Source organism: Brachypodium distachyon, chromosome 4 (genome assembly GCF_000005505.3).
Source record: "Brachypodium distachyon strain Bd21 chromosome 4, Brachypodium_distachyon_v3.0, whole genome shotgun sequence".
Taxonomy (NCBI): domain Eukaryota; kingdom Viridiplantae; phylum Streptophyta; class Magnoliopsida; order Poales; family Poaceae; genus Brachypodium; species Brachypodium distachyon.
In genome coordinates, this window is record NC_016134.3 from 39956116 (window position 1) to 39976273 (window position 20158).

At 48.5% G+C, this 20158-nt stretch overlaps 1 protein-coding gene across 1 annotated transcript; it reads left to right on the forward strand.

Annotated features, from left to right (window-relative positions):
• The first annotated feature begins 7338 nt into the window (after positions 1-7338).
• Positions 7339-9341, forward strand: LOC100838738 (UDP-glucuronate 4-epimerase 6). Its single transcript, XM_003578328.4, has one exon. It carries the CDS (start codon positions 7498-7500, stop codon positions 8953-8955), a length of 1458 nt encoding a protein of 485 aa, XP_003578376.1. The 5' UTR covers positions 7339-7497; the 3' UTR covers positions 8956-9341.
• The last annotated feature ends 10817 nt before the right edge of the window (positions 9342-20158 follow it).

The window sequence follows — 20158 nt, forward strand, 5'->3', positions numbered from 1 at the left end:
GGGAAAAGTTCAAGAAGGAATCGTCTGACCCTGCCTTCATTGCAAAGAGTGAACGCATGAGGGCGCTGCGCTTGAGGAAGCCGTTGAACCACAGGCTAGGGAGTGCAGGGAAAGAGGGGAAGAAGAAGGTCTGGCGCAAGCAGGACCGAATTCTCGAGGCGGCAGGCAGGGTGCCTCCAGTGCATGACATGCTGAAGGACCAACGTGCTAGAGAATATGCACGTCAGCACATGACACCCGAGGAGTGGGCGGGCATTGAGCCAATGCAGCCGCCTGTTAAAAAATTTACGGTAAGGGTTCACGTGCATTTAGTGTTTTCGGCGTTAATTATGACACTCCTGATTCATATAGAATCACGTCATGTCTTATATGATAATAGGAAAATGACCACAAATGGGAGGAGAGCAAGAGGTCAGAAACCTCCGACAACTCCGTGCAAAGCAAGAGGTGGGAGTCGGCTGTGACTGCCGGCTTGCAAAAGGCGGAGCACACGGGCCGTGTTCTAGGAGAAGGCGAAAGGGCCTGCTTGGATGATTATTTCCCGCCTGCTCCGAAGAGAGCAGGGTCCAGAAAAAGCTCCCCACTTCTTTTGAGATAATAGAACAAGCTAAGGCAGAGGCACGAGAGCAGGCATCTATCGTGTCTCAAGCGGGAATCTGCAGTACAAGCCGTCCATCATTTGGTGTCGACATTGGCCAAAGACCACCCCGCCCTTGGTGCCATACTCGGGGGAGGAGTGGAAGGGGAACCTCCTTCCTCCTCTTCCTCCTCTTCCCCCGCGAAAGAGCACCCCGGTGAAGAGCAGCGCCGCCTCCGACACACGTATGGAGAACGAAGACACCTACACCCCAGGTTACAGCTTGGCTCCTAGCATGCACAACCCCCCCACTAGCCAACCTTCCCCAAGCAAGGGCAGCCGAGATAACGAGCCGGGTCCGAGCGACAACATCCTTGTAAGCAATCTTTTCAAACTCTTTTTCACTCCTTACCTTCATGAGTAAAGATCTTACACACATATGCCTTCTTCTTGTTAGGCGCAGGCACCGGTGAAGTGTCGTATCCACGTTGACAAGCCTGGGAAGCCTGTAGGCGCCATTGGCCGCCTGTTGCCCAAACAATCATCGCCACTGGTGCAAGGCATTCTCATGAACGACGCACAAGTGAGTGTGATGGTGGACTCCGTCATCGAGGAGCATCGGGATTATGCTATCCCACTACCTCCGGAGGAAGGCGTGGATATCCCAGGCGGTTGTCCAAACTACCGAATTATGTGGCCTAGGAGCTTGGTATCTCTTTACAACCAGCGTCGGCCCTCTATGACTCCATCTCCCTCCGCCCACAAAGGTACTTCTTATTCGCCGCTCAGCCTTTCCCCTAGGATACTTCCTCCTGTCGATGCCGGCGGACATGAAGAGCGAGCAATGTCGATGCCTGCACAGCTCAAAGATAGCCAGACCACAGGGTCGGCACAGGCTGAAAGCGTCCCTCCCACCTTCTCTCTCTTGGGTGCCGCTGAGTCCATGGGTGGCCACAAGATCGATGACAAGTACAAGGCAGAGGAGCAGAAAGCATGGACAGTAAGAGAAGGCATAAAAAGAGGGGGCGCGGCGGCAAGATCATTAAGGAGTCCTCCAATGTCACTCAAGATGAGATGCACCATGTGCCTGACATAACTGGAATCTGGGAGGACAATAGGCCTGGCATTCTCATTAAGAACCCATATCAAGGCCAGAGATTCGAAGACGGATCCTATTTCGTGGGTAGGGAGTTCGACCGGGTGCTTATTTACTATCCCCGAAGACCGATGGTCACCGAAGATTCCCTGCATGCCATGTCCAGAGAGATGCAAGAGCTTCATCAGTTCTACATGCAAGCATCAGCTGGTTCTCAATAGCATGCCCAACAGATCAATGTTAGAATCCCAAAAGACTATGGCTTCTTTGACCAAGAAACCGGGAACATTCAATGTCCTATCACCTTTGGTGTGGAGTTCAACGAATTGTTCCACCTCTTCAACCGCCAAAAACTTGATATCAACCTCTCAAGGCTGTGGTCTGCCTAACAAATAAGAGAACTGCGGCGATTGGAGGTCAAAAAAGTAGCCATTCTAGACCCCGCGATGTTCAACTACCGTGACATCGGTCTTGAGCCTGAAAAGGATGCTTCAAGAACCATGACATCTAAATACTTGGTGGCATGTCTCGAGAAATACGCGGACCACGACTTCATCATCTTCTTCCTTAATTTGGAGTAAGTGGAATTTTATATATGGAACCGTTTGTTTTTTGTAAATCAGTCTTTCTTAGACACCCTTAGATACTAAAGTTTGTTTCTTTGAAAACAGAGACCATTGGGTGACACTACTCATTTGTTTGCCTTGGTCCGCGGTGTACTACTTCAATTCACTACTTCCAAAGAAGGGTGTTCGAGGTAGGTTCTGGAAACTCATCAAATCACTCATTAACACTGCCTGGAAAGTGGCGACCAATGGAAAACCAGCTGGTAAAGGATATAAAGACGAGCCTCACCACAACCACAGGTTCCCTTGTCAGCAACAGCCGTCAGGCAGTGTGTTCTGTGGGTACTACTGCTGTCACATCTTTATGGAGAATGCCAGCATGTTCAAACCTGAGTGGAAGGGGTCAGTCGCGGCGATGGAAGAGTACTGGCGGCCCCGAATGACAATGGGACACCGACCGAAATGGGTCGTCTATAACATTCAAAGGGAGTTCGTCCATCTCATAAACAATGAGGTCATCAAGCCTAGTGGGGACTTTTTCGAACGCGTGGAACAAGTCGTGTCTAGGGTTCACCCACGACAATAGATTTAAGCTTGAAATGAGATACATTTGTATTCTGTATATGTTTTCATGAAATTTTGACACTTTGTAATTTTGCTTTTATGAAATTTTGACACTTTGGAATCAATGTCGTGAAGTGAGAAACATTTGTATTCTTTATATGCTTTATATGATGCGGCTTATATACATTTGTATGCTTTAAATGGTGTGATGTGACGTGATGTGATGTGATGTGATGCGGCTTTATATGTATTTTTCTGTGATGAGATACATTCTGTGCTGTGCTGTATATAATTTTCTGTGGTTTTAATTATTATTTTAAATACCGAAAATGTACAGTGTCGGTCCCTCGACCGACACTGATGTGGCAACGCGACTGTTACTGATGAGATATACACTGATGTATATGTACATCAGTAACGGTCGCTCCCTTACTGATGATGGGTATCATCAGTAACATGAAGTTAGTAACAGCGCCCCGACCGTTACTGATGTTGTTTTTCAACCGTTACTAATAAGCTTTTCTGTAGTAGTGGGACGCTGTCTCCGCTGCCTGATAGCTCCCGCCTCCCGGCCTCCACTCATTGTCGCCCGTCAGTCGTCACCCACCTCGATCGTCATCTCTCCTCCGTTCCTCCACTAGAAGGCCGTCGAGGCGCGCAGCCCCGGAGAAGCTCCGCGCGCATGCATGTTCGGGAGTAGCTTGTCGGCCTGCCCCAAGGAACATGAAGTCTAGCTCCGAGCATCGCGCCGTAGACGCGTCGTGATCATGTATGTGCCATCGCGTACACACATATGCCTCCGAGGGCATGTTAACTGGCTGCTGCGTACCGTAACTTGGCAGCTATATATGATCTATCTAGTTCCTTCTTGAATCATGCATATAGCTTTTGTCCAAATTGAACTCATATTGGACTCTTAAATCTGGACCTGTTCCCACGCGGATTAGTCAGATTGGTTCGATTTTGTTATGACAAATCTGGACCATAATCTTGCTTTTTGCCTTGTTTCTCCGGACAGGCAGGATTTGTTGCTATAGCAGTCGGATTGGACTGATTTGTTTGGTTTCCATGTTTGATTCCCCAGATTGATTTGTTTCTCCGGACATGCAGGATTTGTTACTCCGGTTGTTAGTATCCGAGAGGAGGTAAAATAGGAAAAGGATTAGATTTGCTATCAGGCGTACCAAATGTGGAGTCCGTGTCATGGCTGATTGGTTTACTGCATCTATTATCAGATGATTGGTTTAATCTAGACCGTTGGATAAATTTTGTAAAATCTAGACCGTAAAATTTATGCTACTTTAATTAGAGATTAGATTTAATCCCTCGAAAACTGAATGAACATCACCGTGGTTTTGAAAACTCAGATTGTCGTAGCCCGAAGCTTAGACACCGGGGATGCTAGGCATCCCTTTTAGGTTCGGCAGTGGGCAAGCGATCGCCGGCGAGGCCAATGACGAGCGTTGCAATGCACAAGTCGGTTTACCCAGGTTCGGGCCACCCGGAGGTGTAAAACCCTACGTCCTGCTTCTGAGCGTGTATTAACCAATGAACAAGTGTTTACAGGTTGCGCTCTCTTCCTTTCTGTTCAGTGGCTACTTGCTACTTCTGAACTAAATTTCTAAGGATCGTAACCTCAGCTCGAGTCTAACCTTAGGAAAATCGGGACCAAACCCTTTGATCAGTGACGCTGGTCCTCCTTTTATACTTAAGGGGATACCACAGGTGCCTTGGTCTGCATGGGGATGCGCCTCCGGACACGCGCCGAACGAAGACCCAAGGCGGCTTGCATTTGCTGTGCTGGCGTGCATGCTCGGTAAAACGCACTGTAGCTAGGACCATACGTGCCATAAATTCACTGCGGGCTACACACTATAAGTTGACTAGACAGGAAACCACCACCCTGTCTGAGCATTTAATGCTCGGCTTGTGCCACACTCTACGCTCCAACCAGCCCTGTACGAAAAGAGCCTGCCGAGCGGCCACGTGACGCCGATACTCTGCCTGCACTAGGCACTGGCCCTGTTGTAAGCGCCTGCGTCAGGGATCAGCTTCCCCGGCAAGTGAGCTTCCCGGGGGGCGTCCTGACGGGGATTCACGTTGTCATCCGAGATAACCCCCGCAGCCCGGCTAGTCCTGTTTCAAGACAACCCCCTTTCCAGGCTCTTGCCGGGCTGGTAACTTCCCGGGCAGCTCGCACTGTGCTGCCCAGGGTGCCATTCTTGCGGGGAGCGAGCGAGGCAACCCACGCGTTGGGCAACGGTGGTATTCCGGGTGCCACTGGTGCGACAAGATAAATCGATTAATAAATAAAAATCCAGGTGAAATTGTTTCTCCATTGATAAATCGACGAGAAACAATACAAGAAACATAAAAAAAACTCAAAAAAAATGGAACTAGGACCAAAAAAATTTGGTTCAACATCCATCGTCTCCGTTGCCGAAACGTCACGTCATGAATGAATACACAAAGCTAACAGAAAAAAGTATGAACCAAACACGCTATGCTTTGATCCGGTGGATCTTTTTTAGATGAACTGATCCGTGGTTTGTGACAAGACTTAAACGGTAGGCATTCTTGCGACGGTTTTTCTTTTTCGTGGCTGCACGATCGACGGCCGTGAAAAGTGGCCCAAGAAGCTGTATTGAAAAGCCCAGCCAGTCCAGAGCAACCGCTTCTGGCCCACCGGGGCCATTGCTCTGCAGAGCCCGGTTTCCCACCCCGTCTTCTTGGCGAAACGGGACTCCGATCGTCCGGTTTCATCCCGTTGCCGCAAGGCAACCACCATGGACTTTCCCTCAAAAAAAAAAAAAAGGTAACCACCATGGACTTGGCAGTGCCGGCGAGAGTGGCGCCGTTTTGGACTAGTACGTGTGTGATTTAACCCGTCAAGGGAAAGCTTGATCAATAGAGCATTAACTGTGTTGGATCGAGGCATCCCGGGCGTACGTAATCCCGTTCCTGATCGATTTCTTCGGGCAAACGCCTCTTCCATTTTTGCTTCAGAAAGCCGGGCCTGGGTCAGTCTTGGGCACGCTTGCACTACTCCTGCATACATATAGTCCTCGTGGAAGGTAGGGAGTAAATTGCATTGGTCAACCACAAACAAATGGGTCTGGCAGTTAGCCACATCGATCTCCCAGTCTAGCTGAGGACAAAAAGATGTGCGGACACGCCGGTCTCTCACGGGGCTCACACAAGGCTAGAACGGGTAATTAACGCGTAATGGAAGCAAGCCGGAACGATGGGAACATGCATGTTGGATGTTGCTCACACGAGGCTAGATATATGGTAATTGACCCCCGTAATGGAAGCAAGCCGGAATAGGAACCAAACCTAGTCATGTACGGTCGGAGTGCTTTATTAGCGTACATGACATGCAACTGTCCAATAGGCCAAACGAAAATTCTATCGATTTGGGGAATGAGAGGGCAAGGAACAAACTTTTTGCAAGTGGCGAAGAAGTGAGACATGGTCATGGTTTGGTCCGTTTCTTTCCGGTCTCGTAACTTCTTGCAAGTGCTGAAGAGGGGTAACCGAAGTCCACGGGACCGGATTTGTTGCGTTCCGTACTAGTACCAGTTGAAGGATCGGAGTAGGATAGAATCGTGCGCAGCAGAGGCTTCAAGGCAGCTGGCCGGTTAATTGTTCAAGCGCAGAGATACCTGGACCATATATATGGGTGTGATTAAATGCATGCATGAATTGGTTGTAATGAAACTGCAAATTGGCAATTATTAAGCGTGGAACAAGGAAGGATATCTGTTTTTGGGTCCTGGTATCGAGTCGCGCATGCATCCATGAGCGAAAGGAAATCTAACCAACCTCCTTTCGGGAGCCGGGGGGTGCTCCCCTGATTAGACCACCGTTCTTTCCATCGACAAGCATTCAACGGGAACCCCCCACGCGCGCCCTGAATCCTGAATTCCTGATAGAGGCTGCGGTGGAGAAGGAAACACAGTGGACGACGGGAGATCGACCGACCGCCGGCCGCATCTAACGCACCGCCAACACTTAAATCGCACCACATGCGCGCGACAGTGATTTCTCATGCCGGTGCGCCCATGCCCATGCGTGCATGCATGCATCTCCCCGGGTCGACCACGGAACGGGACAGCATCGGAGCAACGCCAAGGATGAATTGCCGGTCGAAAAATGTTATGTGCTCCTCCATCAGTTTCTCATTCTGGATTTGCTCACATGAGATTTCTGCGTCTAACATCTTTGTCTTTACCCGTGGCAATTAACACTGTGCTGTGTGTACAAAACTGAAAGATGAACAAGAACAGACTGTGCGCGCACCTAGCGAAGCCCAAGTTGGATTGGCCAGCCGTACGTGTAGGGACAACATGTAAGTACCTTTTCCGCGACCCTACCAAAAGGAAATTCCCAAGCTAGTCCGGTCAGTCACCCTTCGTTTGTTTACTACTCCAGCACAAGATCGAGTCGACCGGGTTAGGAAGTGAGGCACTGAGGGCTGAAGCTCGAGTGGCATCCAAACCGAAATCAAACGTGAAAACCCCCACCCCCACCTCGCATCCCCCCTGCTCTTTATATCCCACCTCATTCCCCCTTGCTCCCTCCTCAGCTAGCCCGCCTCTAGCTTTACTCACACTCGTCCACAGACGCCGCGACCCGCGAACGAACGCACAGTCGCCGAAGGCGCGAGATAGTACATACAAATATACAGTACAATGCCGGCGGACGCGGCGGCCAAGGGCGTGAAGCTGGAGCGGTACGCGAGCGGCGGCGCGCTGCTGCTCCGGCGCGTGGCGAGCGGCAAGCTCGTGTCGGCGTCGTCGCACCTGCTCTTCCGCGCCACCGTGCTCGCCACGATCGCACTCGTCTTCCTCTTCACGCTCCACTACCCGTCCCTCCTCTCCCGCTCCTTCTCCCTCTCTTCCTCTTCCTCTTCCTCCTCGCCCACGCCGCTGCAGCACGCCTCGCACCGGAGCCTTCTCATGTCCTCCTCCACCCCGGCTGCTTCAGCGGCGTCGGTGTACGGGTCCGAGAAGTGGCAGAAGGAGATAAAGAAGAGCGCGAAGCCGCGCAAGGCCGACGGCGGCATGTCGGTCCTCGTGACGGGCGCGGCCGGGTTCGTCGGCACCCACTGCGCGCTGGCGCTCAGGGCGCGCGGCGACGGCGTGCTGGGGCTCGACAACTTCAACTCCTACTACGACCCGTCCCTCAAGCGCGCGCGCCAGGGCGTCCTGGCGGCCCGCGGGGTCGTCGTGCTGGACGCCGACATCAACGACGCGCCGCTCCTGGCCGCGCTCTTCGAGGCCGTGCCGTTCACGCACGTGCTCCACCTGGCGGCGCAGGCCGGGGTGCGCTACGCCATGGAGGCGCCGCAGACGTACGTGGCCTCCAACGTTGCCGGCCTCGTCACCGTCTTCGAGGCCGCCGCCAAGCGGGCCGACCCGCAGCCGGCCGTCGTCTGGGCCTCATCGTCCTCCGTCTACGGGCTCAACACGGAATCGCCCTTCTCCGAGGAGCACCGCACGGACCGGCCCGCGTCCCTCTACGCGGCAACCAAGAAGGCCGGCGAGGCCATCGCTCACACCTACAACCACATCTACGGGCTCTCCATCACCGGGCTGCGCTTCTTCACCGTCTACGGGCCATGGGGCCGGCCCGACATGGCCTACTTCTCCTTCGCGCGCGCCATCGTGGCCGGGGAACCCATCACGCTCTACGCCGACGCGCGCCGCGACTTCACCTACATCGACGACGTCGTCAGGGGCTGCCTCGGCGCGCTCGACACCGCCGGCAAGAGCACCGGCAGCAGCTCAAGGTCCGGGAAGAAGACCGGGCCGGCGCCGCTGCGCGTGTACAACCTCGGCAACACCTCGCCCGTGCCCGTGACCCGGATGGTCGCCATCTTGGAGAAGCTGCTGGGGAAGAAGGCCAACAAGCGAGTCATCGCCATGCCCAGCAACGGGGACGTGCCATTCACCCACGCCAACGTGAGCCACGCGGCGCACGACTTTGGCTACCGCCCCACCACCTCCCTCGACGCCGGCCTCCGGCACTTCGTCGACTGGTTCGTGGAGTACTACAAGCTCGACACCAAGGTCGCCAAAGCCGCCCGGGCAGGCACCGACAAAAAGCCAACGAAGAAGAAGGCCGCAGCCATGTCCGCGTCGTCGTGAACTCGATAAGAGCCAGAGCACCACCAAAGTGTGTATTCGATCCCTAGCTAATTGTTGGAGGCATTAAAGTTGTCTGCAACCATGTAAGAAGTGTTGATCTCAAGCTGTTTAGTTAGTGAATAATGGGGGTATCCAGCAAGGGATAGGATCATATGCAAAACTGCAAATAACTGTTTCTAGATAAGATGGGGGGGTATAGATAAGAGCAAACAGAGGAGCCAGGACTGAAGAAAGATGAAGTCACTGGCTCCCATTCAGTCAAAATTGTTTCTTGTTCTTTCTGGGCATAAATGTGTCACTTCTTTTGTTCTTCTCGGTCATTTGGTCATGTGAACCATCATTATATGCTGTGGCGAATGGATCCAAACCCGCACAGCTTTGCCCAATGACTTGCAGTGTTCTACTAGCATGCATGTTGTTTCCCTCAAGTGAATCCATATTCGTAGAAATCCAAATCCAAGCTTTCCATTTCCTGCTACGTTTTGGTTCGGCTCTTTATCCATGGACCATTTCTACTTGTGTTGTTAGCGTGCGCCTGTGTGGCTGTGTTCATCCAGCAGTTCTGGCGAAGTAATGGAGCTGGTTGGTGCGGTGGACATCGATCATCTGCATGGTCCAGCGTACTGCATCTTTATTATTGGGCAGGATTGCATAGCATATGAGCCCATTGGTGAAAGCCGCTGCTGCTGTTCTTGCCCGCCGACTAGCTGCCAGTTCAGCCACTGTTGCGAGATTTTATGCTTGCTCGGGGACTTCACTCCAGCACCAGCTGGAGTAATATTATACATTTTGACGACGCCAATTAGTAGGATGTCGGCACGATGCCACGAGCCTACAGTTGCACGGAATTTAGCAAGAGCATTAGTGATGTAATGGCGGGTAGTGACAGAGACACTTGCAGACGTGTGTGATACTGTATTTTTGGGGGGAACTAATTTGGAATCAATGGGTCCAATTATGCAAAGATTGTAGGGTTCAGTGAAGTAAAGAGAAGCTGAACCTTGGATCCCTTGTAAACCCGATTTATTCCCGCTGCCAGTGTCCGTGTCGCCGTTGGCCCCTCTCTCCAGGACGTACGATTCTTGTCCTCTCCTGTCTTTACACCACGGCTTCTTTCTTGCATGCGTGCATGGGCCATCAGATTCCAGTGACGCGGTCGTTGTTGTACGCTGCTATGTTTGCGCTACGAAACAGAGTCGTACCCATCAATGTACGTACCCCGTGAATCGTCTGTTCCAGGCCAAATTCTGGTTTAAACTTGGCAGCATGTGTTGTTCTTCTTCCAGGGTCTTTGATCGGTTGTTGCAGCTCAGAGCAAGAAAGCCGTCTCTATTGTGCGGTGTGGTTTTGGGGTTCCGTTCACTCATCCAGATATCGAATGCGGCAGTTTTTTCACGGGACAGGACAATCTTTTGTGACTAGCATTTTTAGTATGCGGTCGATTTTTAGCCCAAGCTAGCCGTAGACCTATTTATTTCAGGATAACACAAACGTGTCAATGGGCGGCGTTCTAGTAGTGCACCGAACCCTACTGCTGGTGTACGCATCGAATTGAAAGAGAATCGGAGATGCCCGCGAGCTCGTGAAAACGTACTTGAATGAATTGCGGAGGACGGGCGGCGGTCGCTCGCCTTGGCATGCACTGAGAGCCCGAGGCGCTGGCTCCAGCTTGGACCTACAAGCCAATTTGCCAAGTTGGTTCTTGTGGGCTAGCGCAGCGCAGCTACCATTTACGAGAGATCTCCATTTATGACGATCAAGCTTTGCCACACCGGAACGAATTTGCTCCGTGGCACATGCATGCTCGCTCGCTCGCAACACAAGCACCTTCCCGGACCGAGTGGATCGATCGCGAGGAAGAAGGCGTGCGTGCGCGGGGAACGGGAAAAGGCCGGAAAAAGACACGCTCGAAAGGTGTACAAACATTTTGATTGATGATTGTAGCATCTATACCTGGCCAACCGGCTGGGCCGGACCCCTGCTAACCGGGCTTGGGCTCGCTTGGCCCGTTTTAAGTGGGACATGTCGTGTCAGCCCACTCCGACGAATCCCAAGCCCTGGCATGGTCCCATGCCTGGCCGGGTCGGACCGGCCCACGCCCGTTTAGCCTGGTGGGCCGTGAGAACATACAAAGAGAAATATATATAAAAAATGCTAAATGGACCATGTGCCCCTGTCGTGCTGGCCCACGGGTTCGAGGCTGAGGCCCAGACATGTCCCAACACGGGTCGTGGGCTAGCAAGACCCATGTAGTATCGTCTCGTGCCCGGAATGCACGGAACACGATGGCTGGCCTTGCAGGCTTTTGGAAAAGCCCAACCTGTTGGCCAACTCTAGTAGCACCTCAGAGCTTGTGTTATTGATGGGTGTTACTTTCTGTAGTACGGAAATCGTGAAATTATTGTCGTACTTGAAGCAGTGCTCGGGCCAGATTTGCTGCGCAACACAGACGATAAGTCAGACACCATGCAGACGAGGCAGATGGGCAGGGGAGCACCGGGATCAAGGTCACGGGGAAGGAGGGAGTAAAGAGAGAAGAAGAAGACTTTACCACTGACATGGCGTACTCGTATGTAAGTGTGATGTATAAAAGAAATAGGAAATGGAGTATAGAGAAGCTGCTGGCGAAGGGGCAAAAATAGTTCTCAATTTTCTCCCTATCCTATATCCTTAAAACTAAAGAGTAGTGAGATATGCAGTGCGACGCTAATTAATTTGCGTGCATTTATATTGAGCTTCCGACCAATTAATAAGAGATCAAAATAGGAAACAATTAAGGCCAGTCCCAGCGCTCATTTTTTATGAGCCGTCCCATCTTGGCCACGTCAGATGGTACGAGTGCTTCTGTCTCTTTTACCATCTATGTATTCAATTATCTCCGGGATCTTCTACACTATCGCATCCTCGTGAGTCTTGACACACAAGGTTTTCTCTTCAGCCATTCCCCGCGCATATGCCAAGCAGCCATGCGTTCTCTCTCTCTCTCTCTCTCCTCACACCTCAGGAAATTTGGCCTGCTAGATCCAGACACGATGGAGGGCCGTCGAACTCATGAATTGACAAAATAGATTTGTATTGATCTTAGGTGAACGAGGAAGAGTGGGATTTGAAGATAACAGCTCGTGGATTATGAATACTGAAAGAGGAAAAATTGAAAAGATAGGATATAAGAAGAACAACAACGTCCATGAGGAAAGCTGGCGCCTGGAGGATGCTCTGGACAGCAGGGGCAGCCGTGGCTCGTCCATGATGCTGGGTGCGCATGCCGCACGCCGTGCGTGAGAATCAACTCTTCCAGAGTTCCAACAATGATCTGGTCGCTGCTCCTGGGAGTATGCAACAGCGGGCAGAGCTTTGGCTTGGAGGAGACGGTGGCTCGCCGCTTGGAACGAGCAGCTTGTTGGGTAGCAGACCAGGGAGAGAGGAGCGCAGGGGCGAGTGAGAGAGAAGGGAGGTGGGAGCTAGGGCGCACGGGTGATTCTTTTGCATATGTTCACGCGTTGAGGTCGTATGTCCGGTAAAAGACGCTTTATTCGTTTTTCTATTTAAATGCAACGCCACGTCTCTAAGAGTCGAGCACTGGGCCTGGCATAAGAAGCGTAAGAAGTAAGATTGCACTTAAAAGATATATACGGCACAATCGAGCAAAGGCCAATTCTTTTCGGCTTATAAAACAGCTTCTAGGTCCAGAACAGGTGAAGCCGAAAAGAACTCAATTCCAATCAGTTTCTACCAGCAGCCCAACCCCAAAAATCCTTCATATGAGAAAAAACTTGTCCAGGGCAGCTTCCTGGGCTTCTGAAAAATCCCACCTTTCTTTGCCTCAGAAAGGCACTCTAATTACACGAGAATGCCACCGCGTACCGCTTCGTTCTTTTCTCTCCCGTGCAGCCCCGAGCGAATCCTCCTATCTCCTCTCCTCTTCCTCTCCAGCCACGATTAGGGTTCCTCCGGCCGCCGCCCTGCTGTTTCGCTGCTCCGCCGCCACGGATTCGTCCCTGGCCGCCGCCTTCTCCTCAAGCCGAGCCGCCGCGGATTCGGCCCCCGGACACCGCCGGATTCGTCCCAGAGCCGGCAGTCAGCCGCTGTCCGTGCTCCGGTATGAGCCGCCGCTCTACTCCTCCGCTTCTGGTTCAATTCAGCCATGGCTCCGCTAGTCAGCCGCCGCTCTGGCCATTCCTGTGGGCCGAAGCCATGGCGCCGCCGCCGCGGGAATCCATCCCCTACGGGCAGTCATGGCGGCGCGACCGCGGGAATCCGCTACCCCGCCGGCTCAAGCCCTTACTCAGCCGCCGTCGCCCCGAACTCCTGCTCGGCCGCTGCCTGAACTTCCCCGTTGTTGTTGCTGCCTTGTTGCACGCTGCTCCAATTCTGTCAACGAAACGACATGCTGATCTTCTCATTTTCTTTTTTGAAACGGATGTGTTTGATCTTCTTGACCATGTTTTTACATGAGTAGCAACTGATGAGTAGAAATTTTCATGGATGAGTAGTGACAGATTATTAGAATTTTGTGTATATGAATGTATAGAACGGAATCTCCGTGGATGAGTAGCGATGGATTAATAGAATTTTTTTGTATATGAATGTGCAGTAAAACAATACTAGTACCAGTAATTGATATCAACTAGTAAAAACAAAACAATGTTTCAGTCTAAGGGCATTCTAGACTTTTCACCAGAATACACGAACAACAAGCTGAGACGTAAAAACAAAACAATGTTTCACTCTAAGGGCATTCTAGACTTTTCACCAGAATACACGAACAACAAGCCGAGACGTAAAAACAACAATGTTTCAGTCTAAGGGCATTCTAGACTTTTCACCAGAATACACGAACAACAAGCTGAGACGTAAAAACAAAACAAGACTTTTCACCAGAATACACGAACAACAAGTTGAGACGTAGAAAACGAAAAAAAAAAGGACTGCAGTTTCATTGTGTCTTTTTCCCATCACAGTTTCTGAGGCTAGAGAATTTTAAGCCGTTTCGGCCGAAAAGAACTGCCCTAAGACTCACAAGCAGCAGAAGATCGATATTTGCTTGATTCCTGACAATTACAGGGGGAGCTAGACACCAGGCCATTGGTTGGAAGAGTGTAGTAGTACCATGCTACGACGATCCATCAAAAGTGTAGTACCATGCATGCATGCATGGCCAGTGTGCTTTGTTTGGATGCAGTCTAGTAGTGTACTGACGATTCGCACGACCACATGCATGATCCCTAATTGTCTGGATGTGCATACGTATACGTAACTACGTATACAGACACTCCTAGATACGTATAAGAGATCAGTCCATAGGCAAACAAACAAAACACATACGGTCCTGGTACTGACGTACGGCCGGTCGACACACATTTGTCGGTGGCTGAAAGCAACGCAAACATGCAAGCGGTTGAAACCATCTACCTTCACTCTCGAATTAAAAATTCCTGACTACTCCATGTTTCAAAATCATCCGACTAATTAACTGTCAATCAAAACTAGCATACTGTTATACTCCGTATACACGTTGTCTGGCTAATTGTGTTGCAAAATTTTGTAACCATACAACGACAAGTATTTTTTTTTAGAAAAAAGATGGTCGTTTCCATCATTCGATTAGATAGAAAGAAATAGCTGTACAGGAGGGGCCCTAAGGAAGACCCCTCGGAGAGAAGGAGGAGCAAAATAACGAAAAAAGCGAGAGAAAAGCCTAATCTCCCGGGTTCGTGGAGCAAAATAATGAAAAAAAGGACAAATATTTAGGAACGGAGAGAATAGTACGGAGTGTTGAAGTAAATTGTCTAGTCTCTTTCCATCAGCTCGGATTTTTGGTTCAGATGGCTAGCACATGCAATTCAATATGGTAGAGCGGGAGGTCTCAAGTTCGACTCTTGGCCAACGCAATATTAAAATAAAATATATGCGGCTTCAAAGAGCAAAGACGTAGGATGAGTGTTGAAGTAAATTGTCTAGCAACTTTTCATCAGCTCGGGCTTTTGATTCAGCCGGCGAGCACATGCAATTCAATTAGTTCAAGGAGACAATTTCCTAACGGGCAATCAAGGTAAATGCCGCATCACAATCACTAGCTAGTGGTCGATCAGGGAACAGAGACACATGCATGCACGCCAGATTGGCACGTCCGTTTTTGATCTCCATCATGCTTTGTGTGACTCGTGGGAACATGCATTTCACGGATCAAATAACTTGGGTGAGCGAGCTCCGTCGTCAATGAGGAGGAGGGCTCGCTATATTCGCTAACCCCACAAAACCCCACTTGCGCTTGTTACGTCAAAGCCTGGGCCAACACCTCGGTTCGTACTGTGTGTGAAGACGATCGGTACGACGGTACGTCGTGATTCGTGAGGAAGAAGCCGTGTACGGGTCCACGGTAAGGCCAGACAAAAGATGCTGCAGGGGGCAATTTATCCCGCGTTAAGTTCCTTGTCAGTATCCGTGTTAATTAAGCTCAGCTGTATAAAATCATTTGCATTTAATCAGGTCCTAAATGAAATCGGTACTTAACCAAAGTTAAATTTAACAGATCTTTTTATTGCACCTCTCCGTCTCAAATTATAAGATGTTCTATCTTTGGGCATTAAAAAAAGCAAAGTTATAGAAAAATGCACTAATATATACTATTTACAATATCAAATAACAATTTTTTCATAAACATACGAAGATATACAACATAACGGAATTAAACTAATTTAGAGTGTATATGTTGATATAGTTTTCTGTAAATAATCTTGATCAAGTTTTAAGAACTTTGACCAAGGAGAAAGATAGGACATCTTTTAATTTTGAACAGAGGGTGTGTTTGCCAAAACAACCAGAGTATTTTTATTGTGTATTATTTTATAATAAGCAAACACAAAGACAAAATTAGCGAAGGGTTTAATTATTGCATTTTGCACCCAATGGTTGTATATGAGCTCCGCCACTGCATTGTTTGTCTTTGCTGTGCGGCAGAGTCTAATGGATCAGCTCCTATAAGGGGGAGGCATGCATGCATGTGCTAAATTTGAAGCTTCAAAATAATTTATCTCCCAGATCATTAATCTGATTAAAGATCAGAGATGACGGTTGAGTTCGACTCAACAAGTGCTCCAAAACAAGACCATAGTTTTTACTAGTTTTTTATGATTTTTTTACGCCATCGGTTACCAGACACCATAGTAGCTGTGACACAATTGTTATATAGACACAATTGTTACATTCGCCAACTGATCTCGAGTGCGTGGATTATCCCTAATGTCAAGTGCACTGTTAATGCAGCGGAATTAATTAGAAGAGAGGACTTTTTTCTGCGAGGGAAGACAAATCCTGATATATGGCTTTCAAGATATATAAAATATATAAATGGGCATCACAATCGCTGCCTCACTGGCCAGTGGTCCGGCAGATGAGAAACAACTGAAACATGCACGCAGACGTACAGGGCTGATCGGTCGAGGGCAACATCTCGTCTGAATCCCGTACCGCGTTCAAATTCGATGCTCTATCAGAACGTACAATAGAAATTTTAGCCAGCAGCTGGAGAAACAGTTCAGTTTCTTCAGTTTCTGGATCGAAGATTCTGCAGCAGCAGCGACTGGATAGGAGCAAGTTAGAGCAAGAATAACAGTGTGCTATAAGCTGGTTAAAAGAATTAAAATATTATTTTGATATTTAGTTGGAGGAAAAAGAAGATGAAAGAGAAAAAAAGTGGGCGGTTAACTAGTAGCCAGCTGCAACACGTGCTCCTAGACACCCTGTGAGACTGTAATATAGACCTGTTATTAATAAAGTAGTGTTTCTTATAGCCAACTTATTATACATGCGAAACTGCCTCACATACGATGCTTTTGTCGTCCGATAGTCTTACAATGCTGGGTTCATTCGTTTTCTCTGCCTTGAACCCCGTGCTCAAGGTCCAGCCCATATATGTTAATACCCAACCCATGTTTGCCACGTAGTGTCGTACGTGAGTCCGATGAAATTTTGTCGTACGTATAGCACTGCTGTTATACATGCTAGTTATTATACTGCTTAAAAATAACATGACAACGATTACAGCCAGCATCAGGACCATGACTGTTAATCTTGCTCTTCTAGCGGATCGGTCCACATGTTTCTGTTTCCGCACCAATAGGAGTCGGGGGCGAGCAAGAAGCATCCATCAAATCATGCTCTTGGTTAATCCTTTTGTGTCATTTTCCATCAGCTGCCCCGATGGGACAGCCGACAGCATGCGATTTTCTTGGCTGAAACGTACGTACATCATGGATCGGGGACGTAGATGGTAGCTACAAAAACATCACTCATATCACACGAAACCTATATCATCAGTAATGTGACGAATGTGCGTTCGTCGAAGACCTCGAAGTAAACCACGGATTTCAGATCATGTTGAAGTACTCCGTACCAGAACTGGAGTATACTCCCTTGGTCCGAAAACAAGTGTACATGCGGCCATGCACGTATCAAGAGGAGATGCAAGGCATGGCAAAGATCTGCTGCATTGCATGTAAACAACGCTCGTCAATCGATCGATTTGCGCCAGCAGCTTCTTCATTGAGATGCACTCCTGCCATGAATGCGACTATACATTCGACATATATGTATCAATGTATGCACCGAAATTTATTCTATGGAGCCAAAGTGCCGGTAGCCAGTACCCCAGTAGGTACTGGTTCCATGTGCTTGTCGACCGCAGGGTCCCATTCAAGAGCTGCGTATACGTACGCCACAAACTTTCCTTTAATTTGGTCTGGCAAATAAGCTCGTCTGAACTGTCGGTGCAATGAGCATGCAGCTTCAGAAATTCAGACTTCATGACCTGACGGCAAACACCATTTTCATTCACATGTATTGTTCGTGGAGTTCAGAATTAGTTTTTTTTTGTGTGGATAAGAGTTCAGAATGAGTTTGCTAGAAAACTCTATAGGAGAAACATGTATGTGTGTATACTGAACACCACGAGACTTGATTCACGTATACATGCATTGCACCGTAAGTGGGGGTGCACCGGTGCAGTATTGATCTGGATTTTCAGGGTAATGAGTATAGCTTCAGAAGTTCAGACTTCTGAACGAACGGAGAGCGCCATTTTCCTTCACATTGTTCATCGAATTCAAACTTAATTGGCTACAGAACGCTGCGTGGATATGCATGTATCCACGTGATGATGTTTCTGCTGGCCAGCCATCGATCGGTCTCCTTGGTCATTTCGTGCGTCATATTCCAATCCAGACAAGTCCAATCAATTCAATCCGGCGACCATGCACGCTTTAGCATCTCTTCCAACCCGTCAGATAAGAATAAAGTAAAAAAGAAACATACGGAGCAGTGCTGAAACTTTAAAATAGGAGAGCGTATAGTTATTTCTAGGTCAACAATCGTATCCATCAAATGGCGATTTTTTTATCCATCGAATCTACATTAATTTTACACGAATCTCAATGATTAAATCAAAAGGTTATTATCATCTACTAAGAAAATAGTTATTTCTTAGTCGCCTAAGAAATAGCAAAACCGTTTAAAATATGGATGGTTCGCGGGATATAGAAAATGTCTTAGTAAAACAGAAAACTAAGATTTATTTTTGAAAAAGAGGCTGCATTGACTCGTGGATGCACAAATGGCACATCCATATATTTTATTAGTTCAGTGTTTTTTGTCAACACGAGTTTAAAATACATACCTAGAAAAAGCTATAAAAACACAAAAGGCAATCGTGTGTTTTCTCCTTTAAAAATAAGATCTAGGGAAATTTTATTATGTTTTTTCTTTGTTCTATTTCTTTAAATCAAACGGATGAGTAGTTCCACCAATAGAAATTTTCTTATTTACATGTTCTTACCTACTCCCTCCAATCCATATGAATTGTCGAAATATTACATGCATCTAGATGACTTTTAAGCATAGATACATTCATATTTGGGCAAATTTGAGACAATAAATATGGATCGGAGGGAGTACTATATATGAATCATAGAGGCTCTGGAATATAAAGTTAAGGGAGAGCAAACAACAATCCAATAACTACTCCTACTTAAGCAACATAAACTTTGCAAGAGGAGTTGGTGGTGCGGCTGAACGGGCAATGTCAACAGCAAGTTGAAGGCCATGCGGAGGTCTCAAACATGTAGGCAGAGATACTATTGGCGATACTTCTGGCAACGTGGCGGCGACCGGTGTGGTGGCGTCGTTGCTGTGAAGAATGACGATGACGACAGGTCAGGCAAGTGACATAGGAACACCAGTGTCTTGGGACTTCTAGCTCGGTCGAAGCTGCTTAAGGGTGTCTTTTCGATGAGTTATGAGGTGACACCAGGACAATAGGTTAGTGGGAATATGATTTTTTTCTTTCTCTAGCTTGTTATCATTTTGAGCAGTAATAATTGAACGGTCTTTATGTCTTCAACATTAAGATTATGTTCAATGCAGAGGCCGGACGTCCTCCTTTAAAAAAACAACAACAACAAGATATACCAAATTATATTTCCATGTCAACGTACTCTGTCAAAACCAAGTTGGATCATCCAATCCAACAAATAACCTACGTAAAACTGGATAGGGGATATACTTACTAGATATCTAATCCCATGCATGGACCGGGATTGGGCAGCAGTACCCGTACCGGTCAGTCTCAAGCGTGGACTGGTGGTTGAGGCGTCAACGTGCAGGGGCGACTCCCCTAATTAATTCCGGCATCATTCGACGACAGGTAGACAGGCAGTCGATGGATCGGTCTCGCCGGCCTTTTGGACATGAACCTGATATCGAATTATTGTCGAGATCAAGATTCAGGAACGACGATGGCGACTACGTTCATTACAAGATGACGACGCAGCTTATAATGTACCGATGCTTCTTCTGAGAGTAAAGATATCATGTTTTTGTTGTCCTGATATTCCAAGAGAGGTTAAGGAAACCTAGAACGAGGGCGTGTCTTGAGAGTTGAGCCGCACTTCGATTTACGACAAATCGCTCCTTTTCTTTGCCTCCTATCATCATTTTCCTAGCTAACGTTTTCTTGCATTCATGGAGTGTATAGAGTTTTTTTATTTTTACGTAGCGCAGTTCTGCAAAGTGGCTGTATTCGGATTCGGGCAAAGTTCTTCCCGAAAAAGAAGAAGGAATTCGGGCAAAGTGACTGCAGAATTCCTGCGTGGGCTGAATCATATGGATCGGAGGCCTGCTTCTTTGGGCTCGGCCCGAGAAACTTGTT